The sequence below is a fragment of the Spea bombifrons genome, chromosome 1 (assembly GCF_027358695.1).
Source record: "Spea bombifrons isolate aSpeBom1 chromosome 1, aSpeBom1.2.pri, whole genome shotgun sequence".
Taxonomy (NCBI): domain Eukaryota; kingdom Metazoa; phylum Chordata; class Amphibia; order Anura; family Pelobatidae; genus Spea; species Spea bombifrons.
The window spans coordinates 164,849,150-164,873,998 of record NC_071087.1 but is presented as its reverse complement, the minus strand read 5'-3'; the positions used below and the strand labels follow the sequence as shown (position 1 = coordinate 164,873,998).

The window sequence follows — 24,849 nt, the reverse complement described above, 5'->3', positions numbered from 1 at the left end:
GAACGAGGAATGAAGTGATTTGTGGGAATCATTATCACCAATAATATTCAAACTTATACACAGAATTTCCCCAGAGGCAAAAATTGACCGAGGTGAGTCCAGAGGTCATGGCGGTGGGGCTGGAAGGAGGTCATGGTGGTGGGGATGGAGGGAGGTCATGGTGGTGGGGTTGGAGGGAGGTCATGGTGGTGGGGTTGGAGGGAGGTCATGGAGGTGGGGCCGGAGGTCAGGGAGGTGAGGCTGGAGGGAGGTCATGGAGGTGTGGTCAGATGTCAAGGAGGCGGGGCCAGATGTCAGGGAGGTGGGGCCGGAGGTGAGGGGTGTCATTTTGTGGCTGTAATTTCCTTTAGTCTTCTTGTTTGTTTGTTTGTTTCTCTCTGTGGAACGCGGACCGCGTGGCTTCTGCTCCACCAGTCTTTACACGGACATTCATTCACTCCGGACCGCCTGTATTGGCAGAACTTTCTAGAAATTTGCATGAAGTCCTGGGCTATGGGATCACCATGTTTTGGTGTTTATTCTTTAATCATCCTTGTACTCTCCAGCTCTTCTTGACGCTCAGCACCAGGCGCACTGCAAGAAAATGGAGACCAAAATGTGACGCCTCGGGGACTAATGCCACTGTATGAGTGTGCGAGTGTATGAGTGTGCGAGTGCATAAGGGTACAAGGGTGTCATCATATGAGGTAGTGAGTGTGCGAGTCATCCCATCCATACAGAAGAGAACCCGTTTATGTCCGTTTTCTGCCCCTGCGGCTTCCTCCAAAATCATTGCTGATTTAGCATCTGTGGCCCCCACCTACAGAAGAAGCGGCCCCTGGAACATTAAAGTCGTTACCTGGTAACAGTTAAACTTTACGTCGTTGACACTCATTTTGTATTGTGGATTTTTATCTTGAGGCTTGAGGCCTAGAAGCACTAAACTCCTTTCACAGATGTACGGACGACTCTCCCGGCACTCATCAGCCGCCAGCTGCCCGTCGCGGAATACGCCGCACTGGTTTTTGTATCTATCGGCAAAGAGAGAGGCATTTAGAGAGGCAGATCTGAGCGTTACACGCCGTCCCGTTTCTGCAGCTATGTAACTGTCTCATTAATTGTTCGCTAATCCCAGGGACTGTCTAATAATGCAGGGGGACCCGGGGCCGAGCCCGGACTGGCCGTCTGGCACACTGGAAAAGGCAGATCCGGTGCTAGAGCGTGTGGTCAGCGGCTGTATGCTACGGCAGCATTAAAACATGGCATATCCAGATGCCGGCCGCACTGCCCGTCCAGCCCTGCCGGGATTAACCTGTTATGTTGCTAAAAACAGAATTCTACTTGTTTCCTGGAAATATCATCATTTTTAGGAAATAGTTAACAGTTCGGTTTATGAACGTGTCCGAAAATATAATTACCCAAGAGCTATGCTGACATACGCACACTCACGCTAACACCATATCCTTACACATACACTCACGCTAACACCATATGCTGACATACACACACTCACGCTAACACCATATGCTGACATACACACACTCGCCCTAACACCATATGCTGACATACACACACTCACGCTAACACCATATGCTGACATACACCATATACTTACACACACACTCACGCTAACACCATATACTTACACATACACTCACGCTAACACCATATGCTGACATACACACACTCACGCTAACACCATATGCTGACATACACACACTCGCCCTAACACCATATGCTGACATACACACACTCACGCTAACACCATATACTTACACATACACTCACGCTAACACCATATGCTGACATACACACACTCGCCCTAACACCATATGCTGACATACACATACTCACGCTAACACCATATGCTGACATACACACACTCACGCTAACACCATATGCTGACATACACACACTCACGCTAACAACAGATGCTGACATACACACACTCACGCTAACACCATATGCTGACATACACACACTCACGCTAACAACAGATGCTGACATACACAGTCTAACAAAATACACACGCAATCATAGTAGGGCTCTCTGGGAAAAATCACTGTCCAATGAACATTTAGTAGAGCTACCCCTACCGGGGCATGTAACAGAACCCTGACTCTAACCCACTGTTACAAGGTGGAGGCTCCTCGCAGCCACTGGCTTCTCCCCATCATTTTACACCCACGCACCCCCTCTCATGCACTCTCAACTTCCTAGGTAGGTAACACAGGCACCATGCGCTATGTGAGCTGAGAGAGCTCCTGGAGCGAGCTAAGAGGGAGAGCAAGTGAGCTGTACTGTGGATGGAAGAGGAGAGGAAAAGTCGGGAGAGAGGAGGAGTAGAGGGTGAGAGAGGAGGACAATATGAGAGGAAGGGGCCGGGGAGAAGAGGAGGAGAGGGGAAGAGGTAGAGAAGGTGAGAGAGACATTGGAAGAATGGTGAATGAGTGTGTTTGTATGTATAAGTGCAGGACTTGACAAATTTGTTGTAAATCTAGGCGCCAGGTAAAAAAGTTAGGAGCCAGGATTTTTTTTTACACTAACAGTTGGTTAGGAGTGATCTGATCATCATCAGCCCACTTACTAAACTCACAGCGTTTCACCTGGAAGCACCCTGGACTTTCAGGTCAGTGCTGGTTTTTGTTGTATGTTTTTTTTAACGCTTTCAATGCTGATGTTCCATTGGAGCACAGCATTGACTGATATTTAGTCCCCACAAGCTTGTGGGGACAAATGTTAACCCCTGCAATGCCACTAATGCGGCATACACAATTGTGGAATTGAAGGGGTTAACGCTGCACTGTCGCTCTCATGGAGCGATCAGGCAGCAGGGGGGTTTTGAGGCTGGCCTCCCTCTCCCCTGTCCCTGAAGCTGCCTCCGGCAGCTGGGAAGCAATTGCTGGTCTATAGACCAGCCGTTGCAGGGGGGAGTCTCTTTGATGACTGCTGTAGGCTTCCATGCCTACAGGAGTCATCAAAGGGCTTGTGGGGGCTCGTTTTTGCCGTTGCTGGTCTGCCTGGGCTTCCAGGCAGACCACAAGCAGCAGAGCCCCTTACAAAACGGGAATTAACCCCTAAAATGCCGCGGCATTGAAGGGGTTAACGCTGCACTGTCGCTCTCATGGAGCGATCAGGCAGCAGGGGGGTGTTGGGTCAGATCCCCACACTTGTGTGGGGACCCAATCAACACACAACCCCCTTCCCTGAAGCTGCCTGTGGCAGCTGAAAACGCGATTGCAGGTTTTCATGCAATCGCGCTTTCAGCCTACAGAATCACTCTGTGGGAGGGATCTCAGGCTTGGGGGCAGGCTCTGATTGGCTGTGCTGTCTGCCCAGACTCCTGGGCAGACAGCAGCAGTGCCCCCCCGCGATCACAGGCTGACAAACACCTAGGATTTGTCGAGCCCTGTATAAGTGTATGGTGTTAGTGTGTTTGAGTGTATTGGGTCAAATGTGAGCCTAGGGTAATTGGCCCCTGGGAGAGAGAGAGCGTGTTTATGTGTAAGTGTATGGTAAAAGAGATGAAGAGAGAGGGAAGCTTACATTCTGTATCCTGCAGGCCACCTCCACTCAACAATCGGTGAAAATATGTCTTCTTTCAAATAGATCTCCTTCCCGACCCAGAACGTAATGTTCTGACGGGCCGCCAGAAATGCCTGAAACAGGACAGGATTCGTCACTCCGAGAAGAGCGTGCGTTTCATGGTATCGCTCGTATGCCGACATGGGGCAGCCTCCCAGCAGAAGTGGTAGCAGGTAATACAGTGAGGGTATTAAACATGCATGGGATAGACATACGGATCCTGAAACGAGCACCTAGACAGGGGCCGAGTGGGGCCGATCTGCCGGCGGGTTCTGGGTTTCTGTGTGTCTGCTCTCAGAGTTAAATTTCCATCATTTTTTCCCTTCCATTCCTTTTTTTAGTTTAACTATTTTATGTGTTTTTACCCTAAATCTCCGGATCCTGGGCAGTTCTCTGTAACAGGATTATTTATTATAAACTTATTTTAAAAAGTTCATGTTCTCCCCCCAGGAGACTTTCTTTGCTCTCAATCCGCGCGATCGCCGTACCTGGGAACTTCTCGACTCCGGCTACCCGGAGCCTTCCCTTGCGGGACGCGGCCAGGACTGCACAGCGACATCAGGGGGGCGGTCCCGCTGCCGTCGGGGACGGTTTCACTGACGGCAGCGGGAAACACCCCCATTTGAAGGAAAAATGGGCGGGGAGCGGGGCGTGTCAAGACCCCTCTGCCACGGCCCGGAGGATTCGGAGAGTTCCCAGGTATGGCGATCGCTGCCAAATACAACGCTGACGGGGGTTGCTGTTGGCAACGCGCATGCGATTGGCTCCATGAGTCCAAACATGCCCAGAGGCGGCTCCCATTGGCTGCTGCTGGTCTGCTCTGGGTAATTAGCTCTATTTTCTGTTACCTGGAGGTTGGTATCATCCTGTCGCACCGTAACAAGCGCGGACTGCAAAGATTCACAATGGCTTTTACTGGGGTACCAAGAATTTCTTGCTTTAGAAATAAAATAGCATTTCATGTTATAAAAGATCCAGTCTGTGGGGCAGAGACCTGCAGGAGACAGCAAGAGATTATACATTATTCACCAACCTGGGAGTTTGCAGGAAAGTCCTGTATAATGTATAAATAAATCAGCGAGCTGCCCCCTGTATAATGTATAGATGAATTAGCGAGCTGCCCCCCCTGTATAATGTATAGATATAATGCACAGGCCGTACCCTCGCGGAGCGCTTGTAGTTGTGAGCGCGCGTCTCCCAGTTCCCGCTGCGTCTCGGCTGCGTCTCGCTGCGCTTCGTCCAGCCGCTCCCTGAGGCCGCGCACGTTCTCCGCAGTCTCCTCCTGGGCCCGGTGACATTGCCGTAGGCTGCGGTTGGCGCTCCCCAGACCCTCCTCCAGCGCCTGGAGCTGCTTCTGGGACTCGCCTCGGCTCAGCGCCTTCTCCTTTAGAAGGTTCTGGATCGTCTCAGACAGACTGCTGTTCTGCTCGGAGTATTCTCTGGTGAGCTGGACGACTGGAGAGAAGAAAGAGGGAGACACCTGAGCCAGGAACGAACCCTGCAGCCCCCGCCGCTCCCGGCTGGACAGGCTTAGTGTTTTCCCGAATAAATGAATGAAGCCGCCTTGATTTCTGCCGAGGAAGGCTGAGCGCCCTGACGTCGCAATAAACACCTTGTCTTGGGCGCGTCTCCTGTGTTTTATTTTTTCTTTAGGACTTTACAGAAACTGAGACTCTGCCGGCAGACCGGCCCCCATCGGCCCGTCTAGTCTGTAACGACTGAAGCCTGAATCAGTCCTTGGTCTCTTCTTAGGAACACGTTTACATTCCCCTTACATTTACCGCTTCTGCTGGGAGGCTGTTCCACTTATCACGCCCCCCCTCGGGTCAGTCTGAATCTCTGTGATATAGCAAGAGATTGGGGGGTGGAGAAGGATCATGGAGCCCCCCTTGTTAGCCGCATCCCAGCGAACGTTACTGCAGATACCTCTATGACCACGCGTGGAATTACAAGAAGAGCACGAGAATTCAGCCTCGGTTTTTTACAGATATTGGAGGCTGTGGGTATTTTTGGGGTAACCCAATGACATTTTGCACCAATGACATTTTGCACCAATGACATTTTGCACCAATCACATTTTGCACCAATGACATTTTGCACCAATGACATTTTGCACCAATGACATTTTGCACTTACATTTCACGGTCACTGCGATGGCGCTTATGAAAAACACCAGGCAAAGCACCAGAGGAATGGCGAGCGCCCACGGCCGACGCGCTACGCGGAGGAAAGGAAATCCAGCTGATTACCAGAGACAAGAAATGGAAAATCCACCAAAATACACAGAAAAGAGAACATAAAAAGCCTCGGCACGTTAGAGTGTGTGTGTCTGGGTATGTTTGTGAAAGTGTGTGTGGGTATGTTAGTGTGTATATGTGTGTCTGGGCACGTTAGAGTGTGTGTGTCTGGGTATGTTTGTGAAAGTGTGTGTGGGTATGTTAGTGTGTATATGTGTGTCTGGGCACGTTAGAGTGTGTGTCTAGGTATGTTTGTGAAAGTGTGTGTGGGTATGTTAGTGTGTATATGTGTGTCTGGGCACGTTAGAGTGTGTGTGTCTGGGTATGTTTGTGAAAGTGTGTGTGTGTATTTTAGTGTGTATATGTGTGTGTCTGGGCACGTTAGAGTGTGTGTGTCTGGGTATGTTTGTGAAAGTGTGTGTGGGTATGTTAGTGTGTATATGTGTGTCTGGGCACGTTAGAGTGTGTGTGTCTGGGTATGTTTGTGAAAGTGTGTGTGGGTATGTTAGTGTGTATATGTGTGTCTACGCACATTAGAGTGTGTGTCTGGGTATGTTTGTGAAAGTGTGTGTGGGTATGTTAGTGTGTATATGTGTCTGGGTATGTTAGGGAGTCTGTTTAGGGAGCAGAGGTGGCACAGGCAGGCTGTTTAGGGGGAAAGGTGGCACAGGCACATTGTTTAGGGGCAGAGGTGGGACAGGCAGGCTGTTTAGGGGTGGAGATGGAACGGGCAGACTGTTTAGGGAGCAGATGTGGCACAGACAGACTGTTAAGGGGCAGAGATAGTACAGGCAGACTGGTGGCACAGGCAAGCTGTTTAAGGGGCAGGGGTGGCACAGACAGGGTGCTTAGGAAGCAGAGGTGGCACAAACAGGCTGCTTAGGGAACAGAGGTGGCACAAACAAGCTGTTAAGGGGCAGAGGTGGCACAGACAGACTATTTGTGGACAAAGGTGGCACAGGCAGGGCGTTTGGGGTAAAGGTGGCACAAAGGAAAGGCACGCATGTGAAGAGAGAGCTACATGCTTGAGCCTCTCATTTTCTCATGAACGTTGCACATGAGGTGAGAGAGTGCTGTTACCAGAGGGCAGGCTGGCTCTGGGGGCCAATAACTTCTCGGCTGCTCTAAAACCCAGGGACGCGGTAATACTGCGGGGTCGTGTAATGCGACAGCACATGATGCAGCGATACTGTGGAGACCCCTCGCGCGAGTCTGTTTGAGGGTGAGTGTGTGTGTATGTGTTAGAGTGTGCGCCTGTGTTAGAGTGTGCGCATGGTGCCATATTTACAGTACCATATTTATGGCCTCATGACTGCAACTACACCTACCCGCAGCTCGACAACACACACAAAATACCACAATGAGTGCACCCAGCGGATGCGGGGAACTCACTTGCTTGTTGACGGTTGGTTCGTTGGGGGTCGCTCCTCGTTTCTGGAATCCATAAATTGGACAAAATCAGTTAAAAGTGGCATTTTTATGAATCTGAACGAAGCCCATTTACTGGTTCTGAGCGCTTTCTGTAATCCAGCGGAACCAGAGACAGCTGCAGCGAGACTTCAGCGCACTATCCTCTCTCTCACTCGCTCTGTCCTCTCTCTCACTCGCTCTATCCTCTCTCTTCTCTATCCTCTATCTCACTTGCTCTCTCCTCTCTTCTCTATCCTCTCTCTCACTCGCTCTATCCTCTTTCTCACTCGCTCTATCCTCTCTCACACTCGCTCTATCCTCTCTCTCCTCTCTTCTCTATCCTCTCTCCTCTATCTCACTCGCTCTATCCTCTCTTCTCTATCCTCTCTCTCTCACTCGCTCTATCATCTCTCCTCTCTTCTCTATCCTCTCTCCTCTATCTCACTCGCTCTATCCTCTCTATCACTCGCTCTATCCTCTCTATCACTCGCTCTATCCTCTCTATCACTTGCTCTATCCTCTCTCACTCTTTCTCGTCTCTCCAGGAGATTTAAACCCCCTGCAGCCATGTCTGTAAAGCTCTGGTGGACTCCGGCTTCTGCGTTTTGGACTCTATCCCCGTTCACTGATGTCTGGAAGATCCACGGAACATCGAATGATACGCTGTGATCTGTAAAAACTAAAACAAAAAAAACCCAGCAGCCTCCCAATCAGGGCAGGAAGTCACCCCCAAGGCAGGAAGCCCCCCAAGCTCCCGGGGCAGGAAGCCCCCCCAAAGCCCTCTGCCACCTCTTCTGGGGCCATATACACCTTATCCTCTATCACGATTTTAGTTACACTCTCTTTGACTCTTCTCTTTTTTAGTTGGTTGCTCATCAGTTTATCTGGTCTATTACTTTTATAATAGTATTTAACTCTGAGTTTGTCCATATAATATCTGGTCTTTTGATTTATCTATACATTATACAGGGGCCGACTCACTGATTTATCTATACATTATACAGGGGGCGGCTCACTGATTTATCTATATATTACAAAGGGGCCGGCTCATGGATTTATCTATACATTATACAGGGGCCGGCTTAGAGGCATAGAGGTCAGTGGATTTGATAATGACATAACCACATCATCCGCGTACATTAGTATCTTATAATCTTCTATACCTAAATTAAGACTTTTTATATCATTATTATTCCTAACTTTCTTAGCAAAGGGTTCCAAAGAGAGAATATATAGTAAGGGTGACAGAGGACATCCTTGACAGGTACCATTTTGCATATCAAACCATTCCGAACAGAGCCCAGAGCCAACTATTCGTGCACTAGGGTTGGAATAGAGTGATGTAATAGCAGTATACATCCACCCAGTCACTCCATATGACTTCAGAAAAGCTTTTAGATAACTCCAATCAACCCTATCGAAAGCCTTCTCGGCATCAAGTGAAAGGGTCAGGCGGGGACAACCTGTCTTTTCAGCATAGTCCAATCCATCGATCAGACGTCTAATATTGTTAGTTGAGTCCCTACCTGGCACAAATCCCACCTGATCTGGATGGATCAGGGAATGTACAACTGTTTTTAGTCTATCTGCTAGTAACGCTGAAAACAGTTTTATATCTACATTCATTAATGAGATCGGACGATAGTTTTTGAAATCTTCTGGATTTTTATCTTTTTTACGATCGGAAGGATGTTAGCCTGCAGTAGTTCTTTTGGACAGATACCTGTTTTCGTTATCTCATCGTACATCCCCATCAGATCGTCTATTATTTCCCCTTTGAAAGATTTATAAAATACGTTTGTAAATCCATCTGGACCTGGGGACTTTTGTTTCAACGATTTATCTATTGTATGACTTAGTTCTTTTTTTTCCAGTGGTCTGTATAGTAACTCTTGTTGTTCCTCTGTTATAATTGGCAATTTCGCGGAATTTAGGTATTCCTCTATTTCTGTACCATCTGCACTCGGGGGGATACTATATAGTTTTTCATAATATGCTTTAAAGCCCTCTGCCACCTCTTCTGGGGCCATATACACCTTATCCTCTATCACGATTTTAGTTACTCTCTCTTTGACGCTTCTCTTTTTTAGTTGGTTGCTCATCAGTTTATCTGGTCTATTACTTTTATAATAGTATTTAACTCTGAGTTTGTCCATATAATATCTGGTCTTTTGATTTATCTATACATTATACAGGGGCCGGCTTAGAGGCATAGAGGTCAGTGGATTTGATAATGAGATAACCACATCATCCGCGTACATTAGTATCTTATAATTTTCTATACCTAAATTAAGACTTTTTATATCATTATTATTCCTAACTTTCTTAGCAAAGGGTTCCAAAGAGAGAATATATAGTAAGGGTGACAGAGGTCATCCTTGACGGGTACCATTTTGCATATCAAACCATTCCGAACAGAGCCCCGAGCCAACTATTCGTGCACTAGGGTTGGAATAGAGTGATGTAATAGCAGTATACATCCACCCAGTCACTCCATATGACTTCAGAGAAGCTTTTAGATAACTCTAATCAACCCTATCGAAAGCCTTCTCGGCATCAAGTGAAAGGGTCAGGCGGGGACAACCTGTCTTTTCAGCATAGTCCAATCCATCGATCAGATGTCTAATATTGTTAGTTGAGTCCCTACCTGGCACAAATCCCACCTGATCTGGATGGATCAGGGAATGTACAACTGTTTTTAGTCTATCTGCTAGTAACGCTGAAAACAGTTTTATATCTACATTCATTAATGAGATCGGACGATAGTTTTTGAAATCTTCTGGATTTTTATCTTTTTTACGATCGGAAGGATGTTAGCCTGCAGTAGTTCTTTTGGACAGATACCTGTTTTCGTTATCTCATCGTACATCCCCATCAGATCGTCTATTATTTCCCCTTTGAAAGATTTATAAAATACGTTTGTAAATCCATCTGGACCTGGGGACTTTTGTTTCAACGATTTATCTATTCTATGACTTAGTTCTTTTTTTTCCAGTGGTCTGTATAATAACTCTTGTTGTTCCTCTGTTATAATTGGCAATTTTGCGGAATTTAGGTATTCCTCTATTTCTGTACCATCTGCACTCAGTGGGATACTATATAGTTTTTCATAATATGTTTTAAAGCCCTCTGCCACCTCTTCTGGGGCCATATACACCTTATCCTCTATCACGATTTTAGTTACACTCTCTTTGACTCTTCTCTTTTTTAGTTGGTTGCTCATCAGTTTATCTGCTCTATTACTTTTATAATAGTATTTAACTCTGAGTTTGTCCATATAATATCTGGTCTTTTGATTTATCTATACATTATACAGGGGCCGACTCACTGATTTATCTATACATTATACAGGGGGCCGGTCACTGATTTATCTATACATTATACAGGGGCCGGTCACTGATTTATCTATACATTATACAGGGGGCCGGTCACTGATTTATCTATACATTATACAGGGGGCCGGTCACTGATTTATCTATACATTATACAGGGGGCCGGTCACTGATTTATCTATACATTATACAGGGGCCGGTCACTGATTTATCTATACATTATACAGGGGCCGGTCACTGATTTATCTATACATTATACAGGGGGCCGGTCGCTGATTTATCTATACATTATACAGGGCATTTCACAGATTTTTTTCTATAAAAAGCCTGATTTAAATCATTATGCTATTTGATCCGTGGACAGCATTTATTTACCCTTTTCAGTCAGATATCTAGAGCTATAAAATAATGTTAAACGCGTTATATTAACAGAGGGACTAATAAAATAAGAAATATGTGAATTTTATGGAGATTCCAATACGATGAGATATCAATCTTTACTGAATTATATGCCGAACCCTGAGTCTGGTGTTACCACCTCTGTTAGGACACTCATCCATGTGACTACTACTCTTTAAGTGATCAAATTCCTCTAATAATCCCCTCCGTCCCTGGCTGTAACGATCAGCCACGTTACCTGCGCTCGGCGCGTCTTTCACAGGGAGCTTGACGAATTTCAGGTCGGTGTAGGTGACGGTGTCAGCCATCCCAGCCGAGGGGCTCCCAGCCGAGGGTCCGCGTTATCTGAGAAGAGGAAGTGAGAGGAGAGCGATGCGGCCAGGGGTGCTGAGCGCAGCCACATACAGAATGATAAAGTCAGTTTATTTCCCCTCACAAAATTACTATTTACTTCCCCATCAAGTGGAAAAACAAAAGAGTCACATTATGAAAAGACTGAAACAGGGACGCCTTCTGACATGGGAGATACAGGGGACAGCCTCCCAGTAGTGGTAGACTGTCCCCTGTATCTTCCAGCACTCGACGTCCCTTTAGCGCCTGTGCGAAAGTCTCTCTTCATCCCACCTCCGGGCCCGGAGCCCCCGTTAACAGTCTTGCTCGTTGGTCTAGGGGTATGATTCTCGCTTAGGTTGCGAGCGGCCCCGTGTTCAAATCCTGGACAAGCCTGGTGGGCCGAGTCATCCCCATAACATTAATTGTTGAGCCTCAGAGAAAATGTCGCTAGGCTGCTGTCACTTCGCAGTGGGAAGTTTAGTGAACCCCCAACCCGTTGCTGTGTAAGTCGCACCCGTGGTCTCTTTTCACGTCATTAGAGCTCATATTTTCAGAATGCTGCCTAGTAAATCAGTTTTTGGCTTTTTATGTGTCCCAGTTCACTTAGAGGGATGCAAAACGTTGATCTTGGGATCTTTTTGAGACGTTTGTCCCGACATCTTTCTCAGAGGCTTCTATGTCAACAACAAATGAAGAGTAAGAGTGGAGATGGCCTCAGGAAGCCGTATTCAGGGATTTGCGCCTTTCTTATCGAGAGCCTTAATTGGAAAAGAAATGGGAGAAAATATATGGAGAAAACCACAATAGAAATCAGCAAACGAGGGCCAGTCAATATCCGCTGTGTTAGGATCCATGCTTAGTGCGGAAGCTGAGATAATGCACCCTAAAACGGAACGACGCTTTTTACAAACAGTCGTTTTTTGATTTCGCCATTTAATGAATTTTCCCGCAACCTTTGAAGAACAGCTTTGACCTGTAAAGATAATGATCGTTACAAATGAGGTTGTACTAGGCCCAAGCTTCCCATCTAGCACGCCACAGAGTTACTGATATCACCGCTCCAGCAGCGTGCGACCATCGGCTGGACATGCGCGGCTGCATACTGCGAGAGTAACCTGCGACTGTGGGTATCCAACCTGCGGCCGCACGTATCTCGTTTAGCAGCCACCTTGTCGATCTAGTTTGGTAAAGATGGCGGACCCTCGAAGATGATCCTATGGTTAAATTATTAGAGGCCAGGGGTATTTGTTCTTAATTGCACTTTTATTGAAGCCCTGGTAATCAATCCAAGATGCCAGATTTCCTTCTCCGGCAGAAGATGGTCTGATTGACCCGGATCCAGACTTGCTCGGGAGCTTTGTTCTCTGCTGTGTATAGAGTATAAAGCATAGACCCTGTGGGGCAGAGACCCTGACAACATCTCAGTAGGACAGTCACAGGTTCCGGGAAAGCATCGCAAAGTTCTACGTTTTGCCCCCAACTGTGAGGGTTTACCATTTTTGAACAATCTTTCTTGAAAGCCCTTAAGTAAAAGACCCTTTTTTGGCCTAAAGCTTTGCGTGCCTGTAAACTGGGTATCACCTCTGTGATAATACAGATGTCCAGGAGGGGGCGCCATCTTTCTACTAATAATTTCTACTAATTCGTTGGTTTTGGAGTGAAATCGACACTAGAGCCAAATTTAGTGCCTCGCACACGGATCACACTGATAAAACATGCATTAAAGATACATAAAGGAAACATTTTATACAGTATACAAAGTCACTCCTGAGTCCAGGGCATTTTAAGACCTAATTGCCTCCAGAAGCCACCAAGACCAACGTTTAATGAAGATCTAAGTGCTGTGGGGCAGCCATGATTCCCCCCAAATTAATAAATAAACCCCAGATGCCAGGGAACTGTTTTACTGGATTATCTCATGCGACATACTTATAGATGTCATAATAGATCAGGGCGCCGCGTGGGATCAGCCACGTGCCGTGTACCGCCAAGTGTGAAGAATGCCGCGAGAATGCAGTATTTTCGGCATCAGTTGATTATTTCACCCAGAATATGGCCAGCTGGATGCATTATAAAGGTATATATATATATATATATATATATATGCGTTATAGATGCAGTATATATGTAATATATACGTTATAAATGCAGTATATATATATGATATATGCGTTATAGATGCAGTATATATGTAATATATGCGTTATAGATGCAGTATATATGTAATATATACGTTATAAATGCAGTATATATATGATATATGCGTTATAGATGCAGTATATATGTAATATATGCGTTATAGATGCAGTATATATATGATATATGCGTTATAGATGCAGTATATATTTAATATATGCGTTATCGATGCAGTATGTATATATAATATATGCGTTATAGATGCAGTATGTGTATATAATATATGCGTTATAGATGCAGTATATATATGATATATGCATTATAGATGCAGTATATATGTAATATATGCGTTATAGATGCAGTATATATACAATATATGCGTTATAGATGCAGTATATATTTGATATATGCGTTATAGGTGCAGTATATATGTAATATATGCATTATAGATGCAGTATATATGTAATATATGCGTTATAGATGCAGTATATATATGATATATGCGTTATAGATGCAGTATATATGTAATATATGCATTATAGATGCAGTATATATATATATAATATATGCGTTATAGATGCAGGAAATATGTAATATATGCGTTATAGATGCAGTATATATGTAATATGTGCATTATAGATGCAGTATATATGTAATATATGCGTTATAAATGCAGTATATATATGATATATGCATTATAGATGCAGTATATATGATATATGTGTTATAGATGCAGTATATATGTAATATATGTGTTATAGATGCAGTATATATATATGATATATGCGTTATAGATGCAGTATATATGTAATATATGCGTTATAGATGCAGTATGTGTATATAATATATGCGTTATAGATGCAGTATATATATATGATATATGCGTTATAGATGCAGTATATATGTAATATATGCGTTATAGATGCAGTATATATACAATATATGCGTTATAGATGCAGTATATATATGATATATGCATTATAGGTGCAGTACATATGTAATATATGCGTTATAGATGCAGTATATATATGATATATGCGTTATAGATGCAGTATATATGTAATATATGCATTATAGATGCAGTATATATATATAATGTATGCGTTATAGATGCAGGATATATGTAATATATGCATTATAGATGTAGTATATATATGATATATGCGTTATAGATGCAGTATATATGTAATATATGTGTTATAGATGCAGTATATATGTAATATATGCGTTATAGATGCAGTATATATGTAATATATGCGTTATAGATGCAGTATATATGTAATATATGCGTTATAAATGCAGTATATATGTAATATATGCGTTATAGATGCAGTATATATGTAATATATGCGTTATAAATGCAGTATATATGTAATATATGCGTTATAGATGCAGTATATATGTAATATATGCGTTATAGATGCAGTATATATATGATATATGCGTTATAGATGCAGTATATATGTAATATATGCGTTATAGGTGCAGTATATATGTAATATATGCGTTATAGATGCAGTATATATATGATATATGCGTTATAGATGCAGTATATATGTAATATATGCGTTATAGATGCAGTATATATGTAATATGCGTTATAGATGCAGGATATATATGATATATGCGTTATAGATGCAGTATATATGTAATATATGCGTTATAGATGCAGTATATATGTAATATATGCGTTATTGATGCAGTATATATGTAATATATGCGTTATAGATGCAGGATATATGTTATATATGCGTTATAGGTGCAGTATATATGTAATATATGCATTATAGTTGCAGGATATATGTAATATATGTGTTATAGATGCAGTACATATGTAATATATGCGTTATAGATGCAGTATATATGTAATATATGCGTTATAGGTGCAGTATATATGTAATATATGCGTTATAGTTGCAGGATATATGTAATATATGTGTTATAGATGCAGTATATATGTAATATATGCATTATAGATGCAGTATATATGTAATATATGCGTTATAGATGCAGTATATATATGATATATGCGTTATAGATGCAGTATGTATATGATATATGCGTTATAGATGCAGTATATATATATGATATATGCGTTATAGATGCAGTATATATGTAATATATGCGTTATAGATGCAGTATATATGTAATATATGCGTTATAGATGCAGGATATATGTAATATATGCGTTATAGGTGCAGTATATATGTAATATATGCGTTATAGTTGCAGGATATATGTAATATATGTGTTATAGATGCAGTATATATGTAATATATGCGTTATAGATGCAGTATATATGTAATATATGCGTTATAGATGCAGTATATATGTAATATATGCGTTATAGATGCAGGATATATGTAATATATGCGTTATAGGTGCAGTATATATGTAATATATGCGTTATAGTTGCAGGATATATGTAATATATGTGTTATAGATGCAGTATATATGTAATATATGCGTTATAGATGCAGTATATATGTAATATATGCGTTATAGGTGCAGTATATATGTAATATATGCGTTATAGTTGCAGGATATATGTAATATATGTGTTATAGATGCAGTATATATGTAATATATGCGTTATAGATGCAGTATATATGTAATATATGCGTTATAGGTGCAGTATATATGTAATATATGCGTTATAGATGCAGTATATATATGATATATGCGTTATAGATGCAGTATATATGTAATATATGCGTTATAGATGCAGTATATATGTAATATATGCGTTATAGATGCAGGATATATGTAATATATGCGTTATAGGTGCAGTATATATGTAATATATGCGTTATAGTTGCAGGATATATGTAATATATGTGTTATAGATGCAGTATATATGTAATATATGCGTTATAGATGCAGTATATATGTAATATATGCGTTATAGATGCAGTATATATGTAACGGTGTAGTAATTTAAAATGTTGTTCATGAAGATTTAAACAGTGAACTGCTTTTCTGGTATTCTGCCATGCTTTATACCACTCTTGCAGCTGAAACTCTTTTTGGAGATCCCTTTCCCATAGGGAGATTGTTTTGGTTTTTTCCTGAGGTAAAAGATTTATTAACGTTTTTGATACCCTCGAGATTGTATTCAGTTGAGGTATTTCCAAAAAGAGTTCGTCTAATATGTCGTGTTTTCTTGGTGGATTTACTGTCAAAAACTGTTTAATACGTAAATACGTAAAAAGTTCTTTGTTTGGTAGGTTAAATTTTAATTGAATATCAGTTGTCCATCCATGATATCTCTGATATTTAGAATACCACTTTGTTTCCAACCACAAATGTTTCAATCTTTAATATAAATACTCAGGGTTTCTGTAGGTGTCAAATCGGACATACCTGCTAAGTTAAATGGGTCGTTAATGTTACCTACATTTTTTTCTATGTTATACCAACCTAAATTATATTTATTTTTCAGTCCACAAGCCGTCGCATGAGATATATAAGAAGCCTCATAGAGTCTGTTTAGGTCTGGATAACCTAACCCCTCCTGAGAGATGCTCCTCCTCAAAATATTTTTTGAAATCCTAGGTATTTTTGCTGACCATACAAATATAGAAAATAATTTTTCCAATTCATCTAGTACTTTCTTAGGAACCTTATATGGTATGGTTCTAAACAAATACAGTATCTTTGGTATTAAGCATGCTTTTACTATGTTTATACGACCTAACCATGAAAGTTCAATTTTTTTCCATTTTGAAGTTAGTTCTTTCATTTCCTCTAGCAAAGCAGTATAACTTAAAGAAATTATATCTAAAGGATTTTTGCTACTTTTAATACCCAGATATTCAACTATATTCTGAGATTTAATTGCATAATTTCCTTCTGAAAGGAATCTCAGTTGGTTTTCATTCAAATATAATGTTATTACTTGTGTCTTTAAAAAATGTAATTTGTAATTAGAAAAAGACGCATATGTCTTTATTTCTTCTAAAATAGAAGGAAATGACTGTTCTGGAAGTGACAGCGTTAAGAGTACATCGTCCGCATATAATATAATTGAATGTTCCTGAGTACCTATTTTTATCCCGTGAATTTTTTGTGAATTTCTAATTGATGCTGCTAGAGGTTCCATTACCAGGGCATATATCAATGGTGCTAAAGGACAGCCTTGGCGGGTGCCGGTTTGAATTGTAAAAGATTTAGATTCGAAAGCAAGTCCTTTTATTCTAGCCGTAGGGGATGAATATAACGCCATAATGTATCTTAAGAATCTTTCATTTAGTCCAAACGTTTGAAAAGTTGCTTCCATAAATTTCCAATTGACTCTGTCAAATGCTTTTTCTGCATCTAATGCTAGAAAAGCTGAGGGGACCCTTACGAAAAAATTACTGCAGTTTTTCTGAAGTAATACTGCAGTTTTTTGGACATGAAAAAACTGCAATACTGCACTTTTACTGCAGTATTACTGCACATTTACTGCATTTGTACTTCACTGTACTCAGAGCCGGCCTTAGGTGTTCTGGCGCCCTGTGCGGACTACTCGTCTGGCGCCCCCCCATCCCAAAAAAAACTTGTAACAAAACCCCAATCACTATATACTACGCCAAACATTGATGTGGTGTAGGCCTACAACTTCATTGTCTGGCTTAGTAGTAGGGATGCACCGAAACGAATTCTGGACTGAAACCAAAACTGCAGCATTTACCTGGCCGAAACCGAATATGACCCCCCCCACACGCCATAACACATAACAAAACAATTAAATAACAATATTTATATATATATATATATATATATATATATATATGATTAACAGCAATCACATTCTTATCATGCCCGCAGATTCCAGGATGTACTCGTAGACTACTTGGCATGATAGGAGTATGATTGCCCTATGTACCCCGTCTCACTCCATTCTCCCTATCTACCCCCTCCTAACTATCTACCCTCTCCCTCTTTGAAGTTCACTTACCTTTCAGAAGTCCTGCGGTGAGGGTGCAAGGCCTCTGCCTCCCAGCTCTGCCACTGTATGGAACAGTATAGAGTGATGGGAGTTATGATGTACTTTAGAGCATAATTATATAATGAAAAATACATTGGAAATGGTACATCATAACACCCATCACTCTCACACCCTTACCAATCCACACATATACACCAATCCACACATATATACCAATCCACACACATATATACCAATCCACACACATACACCAATCCACACACATACACCAATCCACACATATACACCAATCCACTCCACACTTATACACCAATCCACACACATACACCAATCCACACATATACACCAATCCACTCCACACATATACACACCAATCCACACACACATACCAATCCACACATATACACCAATCCACACATATACCAATCCACACATATACACCAATCCACACATATATACCAATCCACACATATACACCAATCCACACATATACACCAAACCACACATATACCAATCCACACATATATACCAATCCACACATATACCAAACCACACATATATACCAAACTACTCATATATACCAAACCACACACACATACCAATCCACACATATACACCAATCCACACATATACCAATCCACACATATATACCAATCCACACATATACACCAATCCACACGCATACCAATCCACATGCATACCAATCCACACGCATACCAATCCACACACGTATACACCAATCCACACATATACACCAATCCACACATATATACCAATCCACACGCATACCAATCCACACGCATACCAATCCACACATATACACCAATCCACACATATACACCAATCCACACATATACACCAATCCACACATATATACCAATCCACACATATACACCAATCCACACATACACACCAAACCACACATATACACCAATCCACACATACACCAATCCACACATATACACCAAACCACACATATATACTAATCCACACATATACCAAACCACACATATATACCAAACTACTCATATATACCAAACCACACATATATACTAATCCACACATATACACCAATCCACTCTCACTGTCACTCTATGCTTTCCTACCTTTCCTCTTTCAGTTTCTTTGCCTCCTCTTCGCTCTTCTTCTTAGTTCTTCTGTCTTCTCTTCTTCCGGGTCAGAGGGCACGGAGACCAGTGGGCGCGGCTTCAGTGCTGTGCGCCGGGATCTGACAGCAAACCCCGGCGCACAGCAGCTGTTGCCGCGGGGATCACAAGGGAGCGGTATCGGAGGTCTGTTAAAGACCTCCGATACTGCTCCCTTGCGAGCCTGCTCCTCCAGCGGCGGACATTACAGTTTTACTGCAGTTATTTTTGTACGGAAGTACAAATGCAATAAAGCTGCAGTACATTGAAGTACAACTGTAGGTTTGCAATATAAAAAAAAGTGCAGTAAAACTGCAGTACAGTGAAGTACAAATGCAGTAAAACTTTAATATATTCGATTGCTCTGTTGTTATTTGAGGAAGATGTAACTTCTTCAGGTGAGAAAATATTTGTGCATCTGTTTTATTTAAATCTTCCAGGTTGTACAATGATTCATAGCAGCTTTTGAAGGCGTCTCCAATTTGGGACGGGGACAAACAGGTTTTATCTTTAAAGCGTATTTGTTTAATCTTGTGATTTTGAGCATTAAGTTTGTTTGTTAATTCTCGAGAAATTCAGTTGTTACAGCAATACCATTTCTGTTTTCAACGAGTCATATGTTATAATTTGTAATTTAGTTAATATCTCTGCTTTAATTGAGTTGATTTCTTCTAGTTTGTCTTCATTAGGGTTAATCTTATTGGTTCTCTCCGCTTTTGCTAACGCAATGTACAAGTCTGCCAAGTTTTTACCCCTAGATTTTTTGATCCACGATGCTTTTTTGATTAGGTGTCCTCTCAGAAAGCGTTTCATTGTGCACCACAAAGTGGTCACTGAGGTTTCTCCTGTATCGTTGGTTTCTAAAAGTAGCTTGGTTAAGGAGCGCAGTTCTTTTTTATTTTCTTCTGGTTTTATTAATTGCTCATTCAGACGCCATCTAAATCTCTTGTTATAATTTGGATTATCTAAAATTTGTATGTAAACTGGTGCGTGGTCAGACCATGTGATGCTTAACACTAAACAAAAAATATAATAAATATACCTTAACTTGCGGTACGAAAACATACAAAAAATCATTCAAACTATCTCCAAAATTTAGGAGGGGGTAATTTACCATCCTCCATTTATGGAGAAAAAATCCCTGATCCATCTGGGATTGATATGGGGGGGTATATGGGGTTAAATAAATAAATAAATAAATTATTATCATAGTGTTAAGAATTTTACATATACATTACATTTAAATGTTATTCCTTACAGGTGAATAAGAAGAATTTCTCTATAACGTGTAGTTTTAAATATCCCGTGTCTCAGCTGTGTTGTGTATATTCTTAACTTATCATATATTTCTAAGGAGAAAAAAAAAAAAAAGGTAGGGAGGAGAAAAGAAAAGAGAGGAAAGGAGAATAGAGAAATCTGTGTGATAAGTGTTGTGTGTAGGTTCTCCGTATCTTTAATTTGCATAAAAATCACATTATACCGAGAACAAAAAAATAAATAAAAAAATATATATATATATAATAATAATTATAGTGTTAAACGTTTTACATATACATTACATTTAAATGTTATTCCTTGCAGGTGAATGAGAAACATTTCTCTATAACGTGTAGTTTTAAATATCCCGTGTCTCAGCTGTGTTGTGTATATTCTTAGCTTATCCTATATTTCTAAGGAGAGAAAATAAATGAAAAAAAAAAAAAAAAAGGCTACAAGGATCAACAGGAAGAAATTTGCGGACTTTACAGTATGCTTAAGAGAAAATAACATTAAATATACTTGGGGCTTTCCGACTCAAATTAGGGTCACTTATAACGGAAAGATCTACATTTGTCATGACCCTGATCAGCTGAAAGCTAAAATCATTTCCTGGGGTTTAATACAACGATCCTCAGATAGTGAAGTATAGAAGTCCCCGAATTACCAGAGCCTCTAAAGACTGTGGAGCTCGGACACAATGTTGGGGTTCCTGCATTTTGGGAGGGGGTTTGTGAGTGGTGATACTCTCCATCGGGTCAGGACTGACAGGACAGAGACCTCTATGGCTAGTATTTGCACCTGGATCCGATCTCCGGCTGGTTTCAGCCAGAAGTCAGGGAACCGGCCGTGTTTCCCATCCTCTCCACAGACTACTATAGCGATCCGCCACTGGGCTGAAGCGGGCCGAGCGCAAATACTGAGCCGTGTGCAAAGTAGGAGCTGATGGGGAACTGTGTGTAGTTTGCTGTGTCTATTGTATGTAAATCACCCCCTCGTACCGCGTAAATACCGGTGCTTTTGAATAAAATTGAGTTCCTGTTTCACACTGCATGGTGTTGCCTGATGATTGAGTGATTGCCAACACTCCCTGCTCTGCGTTCTGTTCTTGTTCTTCACTCTACACTGAGCTTGGGCTAGTGGTTTGGGTGGCTGGTGGCGGCGGATGTTATGGGAGCTGTAAGCCAGGAAGCAAGGTTCTGACGGACGTACAAGGGGGTTCCGTCACACACTCCCCAGAATGTTCTCTCCCCTCTCTCTCTTCTCCCTCTCCCCCTCTCAGCCCTCCCTCTCACCCCTCCATCTCTCTCTCACCCCTCCATCTCTCCCACTCACCCCCTCCATCTCTCTACCTCTCCTCTCATTGCTGATAAGCACATATATTTATACCATTGCATCTATTGTTTATTTCGGTTTGTGTCCCAATATCTTGTTTTATGTAAATGTGTGGTTTGCTGGATATATATATTTGTGTGTGTGTGTGTGTGTATATATATATGTGTGTGTGTATATATATATATGTGTGTGTGTATATATATATATGTGTGTGTGTGTGTGTTTGTGTATATATATGTGTGTATATATATATATATAATATGTGTTTTGCTGGATATATCAGCCCTGTGTGTGAGAAATAAATCAGTCTTCGTTTGGTTTTACCCGACACTGAGTCTCGGCGAGTGACTGGGGGACCGGGGAAAGTGTGTTGTCCCAGGCTAAGGGAGCACAAGACAGCAGAGGGGGTCGCTCGGACTGGCCAGCTCTGTGACAAATAGATTCCCGCGTCCCCGTGTGCACTGGCGTGTGCGGAGTGTATCTGCGTGTTAGCGTGTAAAATAATGTGAGCGTGAAACAGGTCCAGAATAACCGGTAAATATATAGATTCAGGGATTCATTCATAGACTCTCCGATACATCTTCGTAAAGAAAAACTTCTTTTTATTCCATCTCAGCCTCCGACCCCGGATGTGATCGCCCTCCAGGCGGTGGGGTATATCTCATAGAGGGGCTTCAGACACAGACCCTAAATCTTCACATCCGGGCAGCCTGGGCACCATTTGCCCCCCACCCATGTGCCTGTACGCTGCAGACACAGCTGGGACGGGGGGATCTGGTCATAGAGAACCCCCCCCCCCGTGTGTCCTCATCCTATTTTTGCCACATTTGCCCTTCTCGCTTTTACTGCTTTTCAGAGAAAATGCTCGCCGAGTTCATGACAGCGTCTTGTTTTGACCGCAGCGTGATTTTCCACTCGTTCCTGCGGTCCGAGGCTGCGGAGAACTCGTCGACTAAACTGTGTGTGGAGAGGAAATGCGTATTTAACCCCCTCAGGACAGACCACAGCCTGTTTTTAACCCAAACCACAGCTTATCAGAATTATATTTTGTTTACAGAAGTTGCTTCTCCAATGTGTTGGAAAAATATTGTCCACAGCTTTATTACAACCACAGAATTAAATATATGATAAATATGTAATAAACCTGTAAAAACATACCAACAATAAGTCATTGTCCGAACGACAAACATAACAATGTAACCCCTTACACATTCCCCACATGTCAATGACCCCCAAGATAACAGATATAACAATAAACATCACCATACCTCTAAGGTACAATACCTTACCAAACCAACAGTAGGGGCAAACCGTGACACCCCTACACCCCCAGGTTCTGAGCCACAGACCAGCTCGAAACCAACCATACCAATCAACAACACCAACCAATTAACCATAACCAACCGAAACATCCCAATTCTACCCCCACCTAACCGGCACGGCCGCTGGGACCAAGCGAAGCCAAAGGAAAAACAAAATTTAGGGAGGGACGGTGGGAAAAAAGCAGGTAAGAGGCTCAAATTAAAAGTGACCGTTATCTAAAATGTCCGCCCATTTATAGCACTCAAAAATACCCCACCTACTAAACCCCGTAACCAACCCCAGACCTAGCAACATATTAAAGCCCTCCTCCTAGCTCTGTAAAGGCCCGCTCCGCTAAGCTGCGCTGCTCCTCTGGCTACAATTCTGCCTGCCACAAACTGCTCTCCCTGGGTCATCCAACACACTGCACTGCAATATATTCCCTACAACACAGACCCCAGCCACCACCGTGCCCCTCACAATCTATCACCACACACACACACACACACAATCTATCACCACACACACACACACACAATCTATCACCACACACACACACACACACAATCTATCACCACACACACACACACAATCTATCACCACACACATACACACACACAATCTATCACCACACATATACACACACACACACAATCTATCACCACACACACACACACACACACACATACACAATCTATCACCACACACATACACACACACACACACAATCTATCACCACACACATACACACACACATACAATCTATCACCACACACATACACACACACACAATCTATCACCACACACACACACACAACCTATCACCACACATATACACACACACAATCTATCACCTTACTTACACATACACACACATACATTCACACACAGTCACTCCAATGCCATTCACTCACACATAATTGTTTTTTCTAAATTGTAGATCTTGTTAGGATATTAAAATAATTTTATAAGGATATATGTGAATGTCTGCAAGGTCGCTGCTTGCACCCTCGTGCAGGAGAACTGTTTTAAGGTACTGTCACGCTGGCACCTCATGCCTTCAAGACTGCACCATATGTTCCCGACACACTCTCCTCTCTGCTTGAGAGGCTGTGATGCCCAGGGGACCCCTCAGCATGTCTGGTGGGCGTGTCCCAAGCTAGTGCCGATTTGGTCTCACTTCTTCCGTATGTTAGGTGAGGCGCTGGGGGGAGTCCTTACGACCGGAGCCTTGGACAGCTCTGACCGCGCCAGCCCATCGTGTCTGTACTGCGGTCCGCCTCACCATTGCCAAGGTCTGGAAGTCTGGAGCCCCATCGATTCCCGACATTGAAGCTAAAATATGGAATATGCTAAAACTAGAGAAAATCACGGCATACATCTATTCCTCGTCACCTGGGAGCCTTGGCTGGAGAGGTTCGCGTCGTCACACGCAGCTTCCTCGTGGGTTTGAGGGAGCGGGCCAT

General features: G+C 42.4%; 1 protein-coding gene across 1 annotated transcript; it reads right to left on the bottom strand.

Moving 5' to 3' along the window:
* Window positions 1–352: 352 nt before the first annotated feature.
* Window positions 353–24,849, bottom strand: LOC128472893 (B-cell differentiation antigen CD72-like). The gene is made up of 11 exons (XM_053454873.1): window positions 24,779–24,849; window positions 24,605–24,718; window positions 22,928–23,038; window positions 7,838–7,890; window positions 7,194–7,235; window positions 5,701–5,781; window positions 4,726–5,019; window positions 4,413–4,558; window positions 3,526–3,638; window positions 839–1,010; window positions 353–573 (listed from the first exon to the last, which is right to left on the bottom strand). Exons 1-11 carry the CDS (start codon window positions 24,847–24,849, stop codon window positions 559–561), a joined length of 1,212 nt encoding a protein of 403 aa, XP_053310848.1. The 3' UTR covers window positions 353–558.